This window comes from Orycteropus afer, unplaced genomic scaffold (assembly GCF_000298275.1).
Source record: "Orycteropus afer afer isolate SDZICR_OR568_19922 unplaced genomic scaffold, OryAfe1.0 scaffold00099, whole genome shotgun sequence".
Taxonomy (NCBI): domain Eukaryota; kingdom Metazoa; phylum Chordata; class Mammalia; order Tubulidentata; family Orycteropodidae; genus Orycteropus; species Orycteropus afer.
The window spans coordinates 2,613,651-2,630,168 of NW_006921686.1; the positions used below are offsets into that span (position 1 = coordinate 2,613,651).

The 16,518-nt window shown below is 59.3% G+C and overlaps 1 protein-coding gene across 1 annotated transcript in view; it reads right to left on the reverse strand.

Moving 5' to 3' along the window:
* Positions 1-16,518, reverse strand: part of ARHGAP35 (Rho GTPase activating protein 35) — a 101,029-nt gene that overhangs the window by 13,670 nt on the left and 70,841 nt on the right. The window contains exons 3-4 of the mRNA XM_007942879.1: positions 5,753-5,830; positions 3,832-3,963 (exon numbers count right to left, since the gene is read on the reverse strand). Coding sequence (XP_007941070.1) covers positions 3,832-3,963; positions 5,753-5,830 — 210 coding nt within the window. The remainder of the gene's footprint in view (positions 1-3,831; positions 3,964-5,752; positions 5,831-16,518) is intronic.

The following is a 16,518-nucleotide window of genomic DNA, read 5'->3' on the forward strand; positions in this document are numbered from 1 at the left end:
GGGACCTTCTCTGGACTTGAATTAGTTGTCTACCATGTTATTTGGTGATAGCGGGACTGTGCCTGTTTACTAGTTGACCTTGGGCTTGTCAGCCTCAGCAGCCAACAACTGCCTGAGTGAGGAGAAGCTTCCATCTTCAGTGGGCTGGGAGCAGGAGGCAGAGCTGAAGCCCAAAGTTGAAGGGCTTTCACCCAGCCCCTAGAGCCTGGCACTTTGAACTCAGACTTCTAGCCTCCAAAAATAAAAAGAATAAATTCCTATTTGTTTAAGCCATCCAATTGTGATATATTCCTGTCAAAGGGGCACTAGGAAACCAAAACATCAGGATTCCAAGGCTCCAAAGACCACCGGTGGGACCAGCCTGACGACCAAGCAGCAGTTCACCTTACCCAGGAGAGAACACCTGCCTGAGCACAGTGTTCTCATCAGAACGCTCTCAAAGGCATCACATGACAACAGGAGCTCCAAAGACCCAACAGGACGCTCAGGGGGCAGGGAGCTCATGTGAGCGGGGGAGGAACGGTTCTGCAGAGGAGCAAGAAGGGCCACACGATACCCAGAGTGTGATCTGTGTCACTGGTCTGCTACGTGTGGCAGCTGCTGCACTGGGATCTGCCCTAGTGTATATTCTCAACAACAGAACAAAACAGCCCAGGCGGGAAGGACGAGGGTGCGGCCGCAGGTGGGAGGCGGGAAGGACGAGGGTGCAGCCGGGGGTGGGAGGCGGGAAGGACGAGGGTGCAGCCGGGGGTGGGAGGCGGGAAGGACGAGGGTGCAGCCGTGGGTGGGAGGCGTGAAGGACGAGGGTGCGGCCGCGGGCGGGAGGGTATGCTCTCTGCCTGCTCCAGAGACACTGGCCCGTGTGAGATGATGAAAGTGACGGGCCCTGTCCACAGACGTGCACGTGCAATGCTGTGACTACCCCTGCAGGCTCATGGACCCCAGACCACCACGCTTCAGGAAGCCCCTGGTCTTGCAGCAAGCAGAGGCCTGGAGGACCCAGTCGGGGGAGCTGCTGTGGAGCCCGGCCGGTGCTGGGGGGTGTTGGAGGCGTGGCTGGGAGGGGGCTCGTGTGGCGGTTCAGAGCTCAACCCTGGCACGGAGAACCTGTGTAAGAGTCCTGCCTCAGACACCAATCAGCTGCATGACCGTGGGCAAGCAACCAGAGGGGGTTAAGCAAGGCCCTGGAGCCAGATGCTTGTGGGCTCAGCACCCCACGATGGAGGCGGAGGCAGAGCCGGCCCTGAAGCCCCACAGACAGGGGACAGGGAGGCGGTGCCGCTCTGTGTTAATCCAGCCAAGCATCAGCACAGGGTGGGCCTCACTGTGCCCTTGGCTAGAGTCGGGGGGGCTGGCAAGGCTGCCGTTTCCAGGGGATGGTCCCGTCCTATCTCACGAGCAGCAGGGACCACTGGTCCCCCTCCTTCCTCGTGAGGGGAGGGGTTCAGAGCCTGTGTTGACAGTAACCCATGGCCGTCCCCCAACAGCTGGGCTGGAGGGACTCTTGACAGGTGGGTGTGGATGGTATCATAGGGACAGTGGACAAGCTATGAGGAAGAAGCTATGAGTTAAGACGTCTGTGGAAGCTGGGTTGAGGGGCGAGGGCAAGAGGATGGGGGGCTGACGAAGCCATTTCTGGGCCCCCAGCGAGCCGCCCAGCTGTCTCTGTTCTGCCTGGGAGACACCCCCACAGGGCTCAGGGAGGGTGGCTCACGTTCTGTTGTGGTGCCACCTGATGTCCCGTTCAGAGCCTCGGGTCCCCCCACCCCGGTGCCTGCAGGGCTGAAATTCAGCTGCATACATTAAGGCCGGTGGCAAGCCAAGGCCTACGGGTTCCGAGGCCGGGTAACAGAACTACCCGCGTCCCAGCTCCCACGTGTCTGAGAAGCTCCACGGGGTTTGCAGGGCTGGCCCCTCAGAAGCTGACTGCCAGGCCTTCCCTCTGAGGCTCCGCTGGGCAGCTGCGAGAAGGTCAGCAGGGTGCCGCTCCCAGGGCCCCAGCAAGAACGACCTGACGACTCACCACACACACCTCCACTCCGGGGCCACCTCAGCAGGTTCACCGGGCGGGGTTCTGGAGCTACCGAAATGGTGTGCTGACAACCCTGCTTTGTAAAACCCAAAGAGGGGCATGCTGTTCGTTGTGAAGGGATCTGAACTCTGAGCCCTGAGCACGCAGGCTACAGCTCTTTTCACAAGACGTGGAAAGACTTGGGCAGCTTGGTGTGGGAGCCTGGTCAGGCTGGCAGCTTCCCGCACCACACCCACAAATGTTCACTGTCCCTGGCCAGGAGTGGCTATGTGGCTCGGTCAAAGGCCCCCTGACACCCACAGTCCCACTTTGCTCAGCTGCCTGGGCCACCGTGAGAGGCACAGGGTCAGCGGCATCCACTCCTCTTCCCCCTTCTTCCAGGGTAAAGGTGATGCAGCCCTGCTGACCGGCTTGGGGCACAGGAAAGACATAACGGAAGAGGAAGTGGAGAACAGCCACCCCAACAGTGGTGGAAGCGGGTGGATGCAGCGAGAGGAGGGCCGGCTGAGCCCCATCAGTAACCTCACTCCCTCCTGACCCCCCCACTCCAAAGCAACAAAACGCTGTGTCAGCAGCTCCCAAGAAACAATGGGGCTCCACTGGGTACAGGGATGCCACAGGCCTCGAGATGGCGCCAAGGCAAGACAAATGTCCACAATGTCCCCTCTTCCTAAATCCTGCGAGGGGACAGGCGAGGCTCCTAGGCCCCAGATGAGGAGGCCGCGGGGTGAGGGAAGACCAGTACCTCTCCCCTGACCCATCGGAGGAACCCCGAGTCCCTTTCTCCAGAGGACGGCTGGGACTGTCCCAGCTGAACACATGCTCAGGGCATGAGACGCTGCCCAGGACGAGGCAGAGGCAGGGCCAGGTGGCAGCAGGCACCAAGTCTGTCACCGAGCGTACGTTTCCACCAGGCCGCCAGCCCTGCTGCGAGGGAGCTGTGTTTGTTGGAAACGCCCCCTGTGAGCACAGCAGTGGTGAGCTCTGGGTGGCTGCCAGGGCACCCCTTGTGCACCCGGGGCTCTTGGCTCCCCAGGGGTACAAAGGAGGAAGGGTGACTTCAGCTAAAAAAGGCAGCAGGTGCCACACGGCCCCTGATACGGGTGGTGAACGTCTCCTGAGAGGCAGGCCAGGGGGAGAAAGCGACTGAAAGATGGGATGGCTCACAAAAGGAGCCAAGAACAGCAGAGTGGCCGACTGCCCCAGCCCTAGCCCCGGACACAGCTTCCAGGAGACCTTCCAGCCCCAGGCCAGATGCTGAGCCTCTTCCAGGAGCTGGGAGCCGGGGCAGTGGGGTGAGGGGGAAACGGGGAAGGGAGCTTTCCCCTGCAACTCAGCCACCTCTCACAGGCCAGTCGCCAGACACTCCCACACCGACGCTACTCCTTAAGTCTAAGTAGGAAGAGTAACAACAGCAGGAAACCAAGGGTCAGGGAAGGGGCCACCCATCAGGCGTGGCTGGGCTCACTGTGGACAAGGTGACAAGTGGGGACGTGATGTCAAGCCTGCTCTGACCCAGCATAGCAACTGGGGAACTGTCAATCCTCGCCACGACCCTCAGGGAAGCAGCTCCGGCAGGGGCCCCTGCTGCAAGTCCCACCGGTGCCGTCATTTCCCACACCTTCAGCTGAGCCGGGGTCAGCCCCCTAGGGGCAGGAAGCCAGCAGGAGCCCTCCCTCTCTCTCGGCTACCCAACTCCAGTGGGTCCTAGGCGCTATGGGGGGTGGGGTGTACTCACTGTGCGCCTCCACTGGGTCCATCTGCGTGCCGTATGGGACCAGGGGGCAGAGTGTACTCACTGTGCGCCTCCACCAGGTCCATCTGCGTGCTGTATGGGACCAGGGGGTCGGGCAGCTCCGAGAAGAAACTTTTCATGGCTCCAGCCACGGTGTTCACGGTGAAGTCCTTCTCAGCCAAGTCCAGGCTGTGGTCTGAAAGGAAGCAGGAGCGTGAGCTGGTCGCCGCTGGGTAGTCCGAGAACCCTCGAGGGCCCCTGGGTGCTGCCCGGGCTGGCCTGGTGCCTCGGCAGGGACCAGGGACTCCCACAGACCAGAGAGGAAGCGGGAGCCCTGGATGCTGCTAAAAAGAGAGTTCCGAGAATCTGGGACATGCCCCAATACCCATGCCTTCTGTCAAAGCCTCGGAGCCGGCCGTCCATTGCCCTCAGGGCAAGGCAGGCGCACCTCCCCTCACCCCCCTCGCCGGACTTTGATGTGGGAGCTACTGCTTCCTACTCAGGGACAAAAAGGTTGCCTCACTTTCTCCAGGGGTTACACCACAGACACCCACACGTTGCTTTCACCTTCCTCCTCACCACTGATGGCGATGGGCGAGCAGAGCCCTCCCCCATCTGCCTCCCCCAGCCCCGGTCTCACACTGTCTTTTACACGCTGGATCATGCATGCACCTGACTGTTTATTAAGGACCATCAGCCCGTGTCCACTGTGTGGGCTACACGGTGTTACGGACTCCTGCCAGCCCAGGCGCGTGGCTCGCCTCTCACTCGACCTCACGCTTCCTCCTACCACACAAGGTTAACTTAAGGGTCCCCGCCTCTCTCGTGTGGTGCGCCACCCCCACCTCGACTGCCGGCCAGCGGCAGCAGCAGCGCCTAACTCTGGGCACAGCGGGAGCCTCCGGTGCTGTGGCTGCCCTGGTCTGCCGGCTGTCCTGCAGGCCCTCAGGGTGGCCACTACCGAATGGCTCTATCTCCTTAGGCCTGGACCGAGGCGGTCCCTGCCTCAGGGCCCCGACACCTTGGAGCTTCTACCACTCCGGCCTCTCGTGGGTGCAGCTGCTCGGCCCCCATGCGGGCGATCCAGCCGGGTCAGAGTGCGGTGGGTCTGGCTTGAGAGAAAAGAGTCCTCGCCAGGAGCCAGCCTGCCTCGCTGGGGCTCAGGCTTTGGGGTGTGAGGCCCCCCCCATTGCAGGATGAGCGGCGGTTCGCTCTGCTTGTGCCAGGGTCTCAGAAAGACGGGAGTCACGGCTAGGGCCTAGTACGACTGTCCTCTCAACCCAACACCGAGACCACGTACCATTGACTCGCCCCGCGTGGCCCACTCCTAGGGAACCAGGGTCCCTGGGCTGTGAGAGGCATGTGTGCAAGGGTGACTAGGAACACTGCTTGTACCTGGTGACGTGGGGACCAGCCTGGCAGAGGCTGGCGTGTCTGTTCATTGGCAAGGCCCGCTCCCTTTCCTCTGTGGCACAGTGATCAGGGAGGTGAAGCTCACTGGTGCCCGCCCACCCGCCTGCTTATGCTCTCTGTCCGTGGGGGACAAAGGACTCCCAGATAGGGGACGCCCAGCCCCAGCCCGATGTGTTTCTATGTCTGCACCCTTTCTGGCTGTAATGAATGGGCCACTGCAACAAGAGCCGTTTCTGGGAGTTCTGTGCGTCACCCCAGGAATTCTAGAACCCACGGGGCTGCGAGGGCCGGCCGAGGGGATGGGGTCCTACTGGGCCGGGGCTGGCAGGGTCACAGAGAGGGCGCCATGCGGGCCGCAGGTGTCGGGAAGATGAAGTGGAGAGTGGGGATACGAGGGAAGAAATGAGCCTCGTGTCAGCTATCAGCCACAGTCCCCGAGCCAGCACCTCGGCCTCGGGTCTGTGGCTCGCCCTGTACTCCCCTCCCCGCGGCCAGTCCCCGTCTGCTGTGCTGGGGCCTCTGCTGGGACTGGCTCCGGCTCCGGCTCCGGCTCCCAGGTCTGAAGGCCTTACCTTGGTCAAACTGCCTCTGTAGACTCTCCATCTCTGACTTGTTCCCGCTGACCCGGTAGATACCTTCGGTGCTCAGGCCTGGGGAGAAACGGCAGCCTCTTAGTGTGGCACTGCAGGGCGGGCGCAGCGTGAGGGGTGGGACGGCAGGGAAGCCCCCCAGAGCCAGACCAGGGCTCAGCGCCTTTCCCCTGGACTCTTCAGATGCTTCCCCGCATTCCTATCCTCACTTTGACAAATCTGAAATACTTGGTTCTCATTTTCATCAAAGTGAAAGTAACGATATAGAACAGAAGTCCATGAGCTCAGGGTGACTCCTGACCACACTTTGTCGTCGGCTCTTCAATTTCTCAATTTTTAATAACAGAGTTTTTAAAGAACATAATACTACGTTCTCACCTGCCCGATCCACTTAGGGTGTGTCCTGACCTTGTAACTAGACGTCACTCTGCTACACGAAGGTTTGAAAGACATCCCGAGATACAGTAACTTTAAAAAGAAAGCCCTGCTGTTAACCAGTTGGGCGACGTCAAGTTTCACTATTAGAAGTAACCTACAATTATCTTCTTGGTTTACTTTATATATTTTTAACGTTTTTATGTATTCTGGATACCAAGTCTAACAGATTCTTGGCAGTCTGTTTCTGACTTTGTGGTTTTCCTCAGTTCTGTTCTCTGTTCATGTCCCTAGAGGTGTGGCTCCTCCCCGGTGTCTGAGAGAGGCCTCGGCGTTCCCCGGGCCGTCCGTTTTGACGGCTGACTGCACCCACACTCACACTCCCTCATTAGCTGCCCTGCCCCCTGCGCACTGCGGCCTCTGAAGCCGGGAAGGTGGACCTGCAGGTCCTCTGGACGGCCATTCGCTTCACCATCTCCTTTGTTGCAGGGCTCAAGGCAGCTTTCCCTGTTCCCAGACCAGAGTTTCTTCTCTTCTAGTTCAATTTTTTTTCTCACTTTCAATTCTCATCATTCTGGAGCTTATTCTGGTGTATGGTGTGCGGTAAGGCAAACAGCTAAAATGGACGGTCAAGCACCTGAACGTGCCGGCAGTTCCCCAGGGAAGCACACTCCCTCTCGGGGAAGGAAAGCCCACTGTCGCATTAGCGGTGTCACAGGTCTGGAGGACAGGGAGGAGTCCTGGTGGCGTGGTGGTTAAGTGCCTGGCTGTGCACTGAAAGCCTCGCTGTTCAAACCCACTAGCCGCTCCATGGGAGAAAGATGAGGCAGTCAGCTTCCATAAAGATCGACAGCCTTGGAAACCCTGTGGTGCAGTTCCACTCTGTCCTCTAGGGGCGCTGTGAGCCAGATTCCACTCCATGACACTGGTGTGGTTTGGGCTTTGCTCTCATAAAGACTGACAGCCTTGGAAACCCTGCAGGGCAGTTTCACTCTGTCCTACAGGGTCATGTGAGTTGGAATCGAACTCAACAACAGAGGAAGGGGAAATCACAGTGCAAACCAAGACGGGGTCTAATGGCCAAAGCACCCTGGTCACCTCTGAAGCCTGTGGTTCCAAGCAACTCTTGAAACCAATGAAGGGGCACCAGGGTGGCATCAGTTAGGAGAGAGGCCTGAGAGCCGGCGTCTGGGGGTCAGTGCAGCTGGAGAGAGACGCCTGTGAGGCTGGACAAGAGCAGTCTGCCCGCCTGCTCTGGGGTCCAGACTGGTGGGGAGTGGACTCTGAAGACCCCCGAAGCAAAAGGCATCAATTCCCAGCTCAACAGTGTACACTGCACACAGGATTTCCACCCCAGAGAAAACGGAGTTAATGGCCGGCCCAGAGGGCCCTTCCCGTGTGACGCCGGGCTCCAACAGAACTGCCATCACAGGGCAGGGGCCAGGGTGACACCCTTCCGAGCTGAGCTCACTGGGAACTTCCTGAGGGATCACCGCATCGCGCGCTTGGAGGCCCAGTCCCACATCCGCACACCTACTCATCAGTCAGTGAGTGACGGTGTTACGTCATCTTTAAAGACCTGCCAGTCAGGAGCAAGGAGCTCTGGTGGCGTAGTGAATAAGGCATTTGGTTGCTAACCAGGTCAGCGGTCCAAACCCAGCAGCCACTCCCCAGAAGGAAGATGGGATGATCTACTTCTGTAAAGAGTTACAGCCTTGGAAACCCAGCGGGTGCTGCTATGAGTTGCAACTGACTTGATGGCAGTGAGCCGACCCCCCAAGTCAGGAGCTACCGTATGGTCTACAAAACAGAAAAGCAAAGCAAGGTCCAGAAAGGCCAAGTCCCTGCCCCGTCTCCCAGCTGACAGACATCAGTGGCCTGTCTGAGCACAGGGTCTCTCGTCTGGCCTCATGCTGTTCTAGACGAGGGGCCGGTCCCGGCTCTGCTGCCTGACACTCAGCCACAAGCTGAATCCGGACCACAGTCTTTCCCCGGCAAGCAATGTTGCCTGTGCGGGAGCCCGCTGGCCCTGGGCATTCTGGGTCGCTTCAGAGATGACACGGTGTAAGGGGTGGGCCCTGCTCTCCATCCCTCATTAGCAATTCTGCAATGGCCTCTCTCCTCAGTGACCTGTTCTCAGTGATATGAAAACTCTCTCCCAAGCTTGTATTTCAGGTAGCAAGAACCACAGGCTTCTGCTCTGTGTATGAAAGGGTGTCCAGAAGTCACTACATTTGGGCAAGCGCTGGGCATGTGAACAGGCTTAACGCTTAACTTTCTCGGGACAAAGCCACTCTTTCCTAACGCCTTTCCCTGAATGCCCGCCCTCTGGCTGAGCTCTGGCCATGGAAGCCTCAGGCCATCACCATCTGACCCCGAACCCGGGCACAGACAGAAGGGTTCCCTGGGCACGGTCCCGGATGGAGGGGCTCTGGTGGTGCAGTGGTTAAGCCCTTGGCTGCTACCAGGGCCGGCAGCTCGGACCCACCCGCTCCTCTGATGAGGCGGTCAGCTTCTGCAGCGACTCCCGCTCCGGACACCTCATGGTGCAGTTCCCACTCTGCCCTGCAGGGGCGCTGTGCGCTGGGATCGTCTGGACGTCAACACGCCTCCCGATGGGCGCCTATCCCAGCCTCAGAGGGCAGAAACCAAACAGAAAGCGAGCTCTCTGGGAGCGATGGTGGGGTGGGGCTGCGGGAAGCGCATCAGACGGGCGATCCAAAGACGGCGGCGTGTGAAAGCACGAGGCGGCTCGAGAGCTTCCGTTAGCCACCAACCCCGCATTTCCTGTCACCTGGACTCACGGCTTTCTTCCCACGACCCCGTTTTAGAACAGCGATTCTGCCGCTGCCCTGCACAACACTGTGGCTTCTTTTAGGAAACGGCTCATTTGCTCACCCCGCATAGCTCATCCCAGACGCTAATTAGACATCGATTCAAAGACAAAACCAGACGGCAAGCTCGCCAAGTGGAGCGAGCATGTGGGTGTGCAGGTAGGAACCAGGGCACCGGCTCAGCCCAGGCAGGTGGCCACGGAGCCCAGGCCGAGCAGGCTGGGTGGGGTGGGGTCACGGAGCCGCCCACCAGGGGGGCCCCGCCCAAGCCTGCCGGCAGAAAGCAGACTTCTTACCAGCAGTGGCCCCGACCCAGCACGACTGCTCCGTGTCTCCAGCCACCAGCTGCGCGAGCTACAACTTCCCTATCAGAAGCACCCTAAGGACCAGACACCTCCAAAGACCATGCCAAGGCGCGGCGGCCTCTACTCTTGCTTGCTTGCCTTTGTAAAACAAACAAACCTGCTGGTTTCCCATCTCTGTGTTTAAAGTAATCTCTGTGAATAGAATGAGAAAAGCTCTGAATGCTGCCTTCAAACATCCTAACAACTGCCACAGGGGACACTCTTGCTCTCCACGGCTCAGCTCTCGGGACAGAGCTGCGACTAAGAATGGAAATTACAGCACAGCAGATACCCTCGCAATACAGGAAGTCCCTGGATCACAAACGATTTCCAGTCCCAAGTCTGTCTTTACGTTGGATTTGTACAGGAGCTGGCACAGTTAGGTACAGTTCGTGTCACACACTCAGTCAAACGTTTGTCTTAGTATATAGTGTACCCTTTCAGGGATAAAGCACATTAAAGAAACACTTGCAGACGCTAACTTATCTTACTACTGTAGCAGGAGAAGGAATGTTTCAATCTGTGTTGCAAAGCAGTGCCTGTCTGTTGCACGAACCACTGTAGTACCTTGAGTTTTGAATGGAACAGGCTTTATTGGGTAGGTTCGTAACTATGTCAGTGAGCCGTTCCTAACTCAGGGAGGCCTGCATATGAAATCACAATTCCTAGCTACAAGTGACATTTGCTGGAACAGGCTAGAGCTTCTGAACTTCCTCTTTACCAGGAAGTCATCTCTCTGGGATGCTGTCTAAAAAGATTAGTAGTTGGTCCAGGAAGGTAGCTAGTAACATTGATACAGCGTGTCAACTGTTTACAATGTGTGAAGCCACAATGCTAAATGACTACCATGTATCTTTACGTAACTTTTCACAATAGCCCCTAAGAGAGGTTACGACTAACCCCATTTTGCAGATGGTAATGCGGAGGCCAAGAGGTAGACTGATGTGCACAAGGCCCGACAGCTAGGAGCTGCACAGAGAGGGTTAGGCCCTGTCTGACTCCAGAGCCTGCGTCCTTTTTGGCTGTTCTTCGGTGCCATCGAGTCAGTTCCAACCCACGGCGACCTCACGACAACAGCACAGTAACGTTGCCGGTTCTGCCCCATCCTCACGATCGTCGCTACGTTACAGCCACTGTGTCAATCCATCTTGTTGAGGGTCTTCCTTTCTTCTCTGACCCTCACGCATGACATCCTTCTCCAGTGTCCAGTCCCTCCCGAGAACACGACCACAGGAGGCCAGCTGGAACCCACTCCTCACCACTGAGCAGAACCCCCTGCAGGGCTTGTGATCCGGCTCCAGCCCCGGAGTCTCGGATTCAGCCTGGCTAGTGTGGGGCCCCAAACCAGTTTAAGCCCGTTTGCAGGCGATGCTGATGCTGGTCAGGGCCCGACGCTTTGGGAACTGCTGTTCTAGAGACCAGGCCAGGCCCCTCAGGCCTCTCTGACCCCCAAACGCCATCATTTGATGAGACCTGTGGGTGAGACGGCAGGCGTGCTGGACGGCAGCTCCTTCGGGAGTAAGGCCTTTGGCACTCTGAGAGGATTCAAAGGGCCGCCTGCAGGGGCTCGGGCTGGGCACCAGCGGGCCCGGAAGTGCTGCTTTGCAGAGGCAAGTCCTGGTGCCTGACAGAGAACCTGCCACGTGCAACCGCCGGAACGTGCGGAACAGATGCCAGAGCTGCCTCCTCCTTCCCCACGATACTTCCTGAGCCCACGGGGCAGGCAAGCACCAAACAGCTTCCAGATGTGGTCTCCACAGACTGCTCTGGTGGTAGCACAGCTGCAGGACGGCACTCCCTCAGTGGGGCTGGTCTACCCGCCCCTGTGGCTGCCCTGTCAGAGACCTGAGCTCCTGAGAAGATGCCTGTGGCCATGGCAGGCGGCCCCCCCAGGAGGTGGGGCGGGGGACCCACAGCAGCGGTGTGGCAACCAGGGGATGTCGTCTCCTGCCCTGTGTGAGAGTGGCTAAGCTGCTTATTCCCGGATCCCAGGCCCCACCTCTGCCCGGCGCGCCTGCCCTCCGCGGCCACCCCGGGTCAGTCTGCGCAGTCGCCGGGGCCTCCTTCCCTTGGGCTCCTTTGCAGCAGACTGAGACTGCCTGCAAGACAGGCTCCGACCTGCTCCCGCTCCCGTGTGACTCTCTACTTCGACGTGAAGACTCAGCACGTTAGTCCCTCACAGGCCCACTGGTGCTGCCAGAACTCCAGCACAGCCCAACCAGACCAGACGGCTCCACTCGGCATTTTGTCTGCTGTTCTCTGCAGGCAGAACAGGCTCTCATAGACCACCACCCTCCTCGTTCATCTCAGGCAGTCACATCTCAAGGCCAGAGGGGCGCCCAGAACTCAGGGAGAGCTGGAAGTCCCGTGAGCAGAAAATTCAAATAGTTTTGAAGAGGAGGCCTCCCTGGAAGAGGACGACGCCCTCATCTTCTTTGGATGACACCCACTGTCCCTCCGCAGGCAGATGTGCCCCCACTAGAAGGCCACACTGCCGCACCCCGCCCCGCACGGAGAGGAGGGCTGGGGCAGGTGAGCGCCCTGCCTCCTCCACAACCTCCTTCTGAGCCCCGAGCAGCCTCTGCAGCCCTTCCCTCCTCTGTGCCACAGAGGTCAGAGGGCCCCCCTCAGGGTGGGTGGTGCACACTCAGCATGGGCTTCCACAGTAGCCATGAGCCTGGATTTTGCCCTCAGGGGGACCCAGGTTCAAATTCTGCTCCGCCATCTCTCAAGGAAGACGTGCCCCACCTCCCCCGAGAAAGCAGCCAATGGGCGTGCTGTGCTGGACTCCAGGAGGAGGTTCTCCTGTTAGTGACAGTGAGAAGCGGCCCCACCCGATCCCTCTGCGGCCTTCCTGCTTTGGATGTGCCTGGAGTGACTCATGCCTTGGGCACTAGGGCCGCTTTGGCCCCGTCTCTGTTAGCCATCTTCACGGGTGCCTCCGTCGGTCAGGCTCCCCCAGGACAGAGGGCCACTATGAAGCCGTGTGACCACGGCCTTGCTGGCCGAGGACCAGGCCGTGGACCCCAGTGCAGCGCCTGCAGCCCCGCCTCCAATCCCCGGCTGAGGAGGGGGAGCGAGCGGCCCGAGGGAGGCTGACAGCTCACACCAGGTCTGGGCGTCAGATGCGTGAGCAGCTGCCCGGGTGTCACGGCTGCCCGTGTATTTACTGTCATCTGCTGTGAGGCAGGGTTCCTGAGCCAAACCAGGGGCTCGGCTGTTCCCTGACATCTGAGAAAACGCATGTCTTACTGGATGTGCTTGGGGAAGTGGGTGCCCACCGCCGCCCGGTGGAGGGGAGAGGAGCGGACATTCAGAGTCAGGAGCAGCTGGGAGAGCGCTCCTGCCAAGAACACGAGCTGTCCGTGGCGCTGAAGTGTGACTGTTAGCACACCCGGGCAAGGCCCTGGCACGGGTGATGGCAGCGTGGCTCTGGGGAGCTGGTGGCACCACAGGGAAGGGTCTCCCAGGCTAGACAAAGAGTTACCAGCAAAGAGACGGTTCTGGTGAGCACCCAGTGCCATGGTCATCAGCACCCCCACCTCCACCAGCAGCGTCTACTCCACCCCCCCACTGCCTCCCCCCGACCCCCCATCCTCACCTCCCTCCTATTCCACAACACGTTCCCTTGACGTGGTGGGTCAGTTCCTTCTGAGCACTAACGACGGTAGAGGTCAACTTCCTTCAGACTCCTGATCCCTCACAACCCCCGAAGGGAAGCAAAGATGGCACCAATCACAGCTGGGGGCCCTCCTTTCCAGACACTTGTCCTAGGTCAGTGGCCTATACACCCCTGGCAGAAAACCCAATGCCCACCTGCCTGCAATCCTTTCGGGCGGCAGGGAGGGTAACGGGCACATGTGGCCTGGGGCTGGCATTGCCAGGCCCTCTGAGCCCGCCCCCAGCCCACTCCCATCAGGCCTTTCAAGGCTCACAGTGCCACCTCCCACCTGGTCCCGCCTCAGGGCCTTCCCAGAGCAGTTCCTTCTACTTTTAGCTCCACTCTTTGCCTGGCTAGCCCTCACTCCCTCTATGGTCTTCCCTGACCCGAGAACGGACTGCGTTCTCTGGGATGGTGAGTGCTTCGGTCTGCACGGTGTGTCAATGATGGTGCATTAAACCCTCACAACTTTTGAGCTGAAAACTGCTATGCCTCTTCTCATTTCAAAAAAGGAGAAAAATGAGTCCCACAGACAGCAAACATCAGGCTGGTATCTGAACCAAGGCGATGAGACTCTAGAAGCAGCCCTGGTGATGCAATGGTTAAAGTGCTCAGCTGCTAACAGCTGGGTCAACAGTTTGAACCCGCCAGCCCCCCGCGGGAGAAAGATGTCAGCTTCCATTGAGATGACAGCCCTGGAAACCCTGTGGTGCAGTTCCACTCTGTCCTCTAGGGGCGCTGTGAGTCGGAATGGACTCCAAGGCAGCGGGTTGGTTTGCTGGTTAGTGTGACTCCAGAGCCTGGCTTGACGCCACGTCCTACCATCCTCCACACTTTTCCCGTGGTGCATCGAGCCAAACTGGGCAGTCACGGTGCAGGCCTGCGAGCTGTGCTTAGTGGGGCCCCAGCAGACCCTGAGGCTGGGACAGCAGGCGGCGCTTCTCGTGGCCCTTCCAGTGGCTGCACTGGGCACAGCGACAGGGCCCAGAGGGCACTGGAAACTCTTCGTGGAGGGGAGCCAACAAAATCAAACCCACTGCCGTTGAGCTGACTCACAGCGAGCCCCTTTGGGTCCCTGAAGCAGTAAATCTTTACCCAAGCAGACTGCCCCCTCTCTTCCTTCCATGGAGTGGCTGGTGGGTTTGAACTGCCAACCTTCTGGTTAGCGGTCAAACGCCTTAGGCACTTTGCCACCAGAGACCCTTTCACAGAGAGAGGGAGAAGGAGTAATGACCGAGAGTGAGGTGCGGGCTCTGCCTCGGTGGCTGCAGAGGGAGGCAGCTGGTGCGTGCGGTCGAGGCGTTTTCGACTCACAGTGCCCCACGTGACACGCTGAAGCTGCCTCACTGGGTGTGCCAGGCTGTAACTGGAAGGAATCCCGGTGGCGCAGTGTTGAACACAGCTGTTTAACTCAAAGGTTGGTGGTCTGAACCCACCGGCCGCTCCACGGGAGAAAGATGAGGCAGTCTGCTTCCGTAAAGGTTACAGCCGTGGAGACTCTCTGGGCTCCGAGTTAGAGTTGAATCAACAGCAATAGGTTTTAGGGTTTCAACCTTCACAGGAGCAGACAGCCAGGTCTTTTTCCTGTGGAGCCGCTGGGTGCGTGTGACCACTGACCATCTGGTTAGCGACCAAGTGCTTAACCGCTGTGCCACCAGGGCCCTCAGAGGGAGACCATGGACGGGTGAGCGGCCCTTGGAGCAGCGGGGCCACCAGCAATCCCACCCGCTCCTCCCTCCCTTCTGGGCTGGGCGGGGTTCCCCTTCCCCCGAGGGCCCCACTGGCACCCCTGACTCACTGGGTCAGCCACCTGCTGCGGGGCAGGGCCATGGCTGGGTCCCCTTTTGTCCAAGGTTATGGACTCAAGGAACAAGGCAGCTGGAGCTCCGTCTTCCTATACGGGCTTCTGCACACCTAGGCTATTGTGATGGCAAGTCTAACATGATGGAAGAGACTCTGCTTCAAACGGACTCCACTGGCTGTGGTGGAATGGACAGCAAAAAAGCAGAAACCAGAGACACTGCCCCCCGCCTCCTGGCTGCAGGGCACAGAACTGTGGTGGGCTTTGGCTTTGAGGCCTAGCTGGGTTTAGGAGGTTACATCAAGTCCCATCTACAAAGCACTGGGCCTGGGCCTGGCCCACGGTAAGCACTCGGTAAGCGTTACGAGAGAGGGCACCGGCACCGGCGGCACCACCACCACCACCACCACCACCACAGTGTCAGCAGGGCCTGCTGACCCTTCAACCTTCTACCTGTGAAAGTGGCAGGTGACACCTGATCAGTGAGGCAACACCGGGCGCATGTGTGACACAGACAGACAGGCGGACACCTCTCAGAGCCGCCCGTCCAAACTCCTCTCGCAGAAGCAGAGGCCGGCCAGGTGGGAGCCCTCAGAGGACCCTGCCTCGGACGCACAGCAGGGGAGCCGTGGGGAGGCAGCTCTGCTCGCCCGGCTGCGGGCTCTCCAGGCAGCCGGCCAGGGTGCGGTTCTGATCCGGGCACCAGGTCTCCGGGAGATCCGTCAGCACGGGGAGCCACGGGCTAAGCTAAGCTAACCCCGCTTATCTGGGACAGGCTGGCGCTGGCTGAGCACTCGCCTGCCTTTACGGCAACGTGGAATTTTCGGAACGTGAGCGCCTCGTGCTTCCCTTACAAGCCAGCAGAAAAACTAGAGGCTGGGGAGGAACGGGCACGTGGGAAGTCGTCAAAAAGAAGGGCAGAGAGCTTTTGTTTTAAAACTACTTGGAAAACGACGGGGAAAGCGACTCACCCACAAGCCTAGAATTATAGGGGCAGGGAAAGATTTAGTAACACAGAAGCCCCGTAAAAATCCCAGCACGTGAAACCATACACCTCGTATTTCAGCTCTTTATCGTCAATTCAAAGCAGTGCAAATATGGCAGTTACGAGAGGGAGCCTGCTGGTGCGTCCAAGCTGTGACTGCCCTCCTCAGGCCGTGGTGCTGGGAGATGGACGGATCGGAGCTGAAATCAGCCGCCTTCTCTGACACAGCCACGGCTGCCGGGCGGACTGCGGCCGAAGGGTGACAGACTGAATGTGGCCACTCCAGTCACGCCAAGCCCTCCACGGCCGCTCGAGACAGCGCAGCGGTGTGTGGGCGGGAACATGGCCGCTTCATTCACATGGCTGTGTCCCAGGTGGGCAGGACCGGGATTTCATGTAAAAAGAAACTAGAACTGCTCTGAGTTGAATGCCGCCCCCAGCTCCTGGAGATTCGCTAATAACGCCCAGGGCACACTCCACGGAGAACGAGCCCGCGGAACACGGGTTCTCGCCACGCCGGCCCCCCCGGCCCTGCTGGCCTCCCCTGCTGCCCCCGCCCAGTTCCGGAGGTCAGCAGGACGGCTGGGAAGGAAAGCACAATCCGCTGGCCTGGTGGACTTCAGAGGGCCCCTGTGAAGGGAGGCAAGACGGGCCAAGTGGGGCCTGGCTCTGGGTCAAAGCCCAGCTCCCAGCTCCACCCTTCTGAAATGCCACCTTCCTTCCTGGGAAATTGGAGATGCCACCCAGC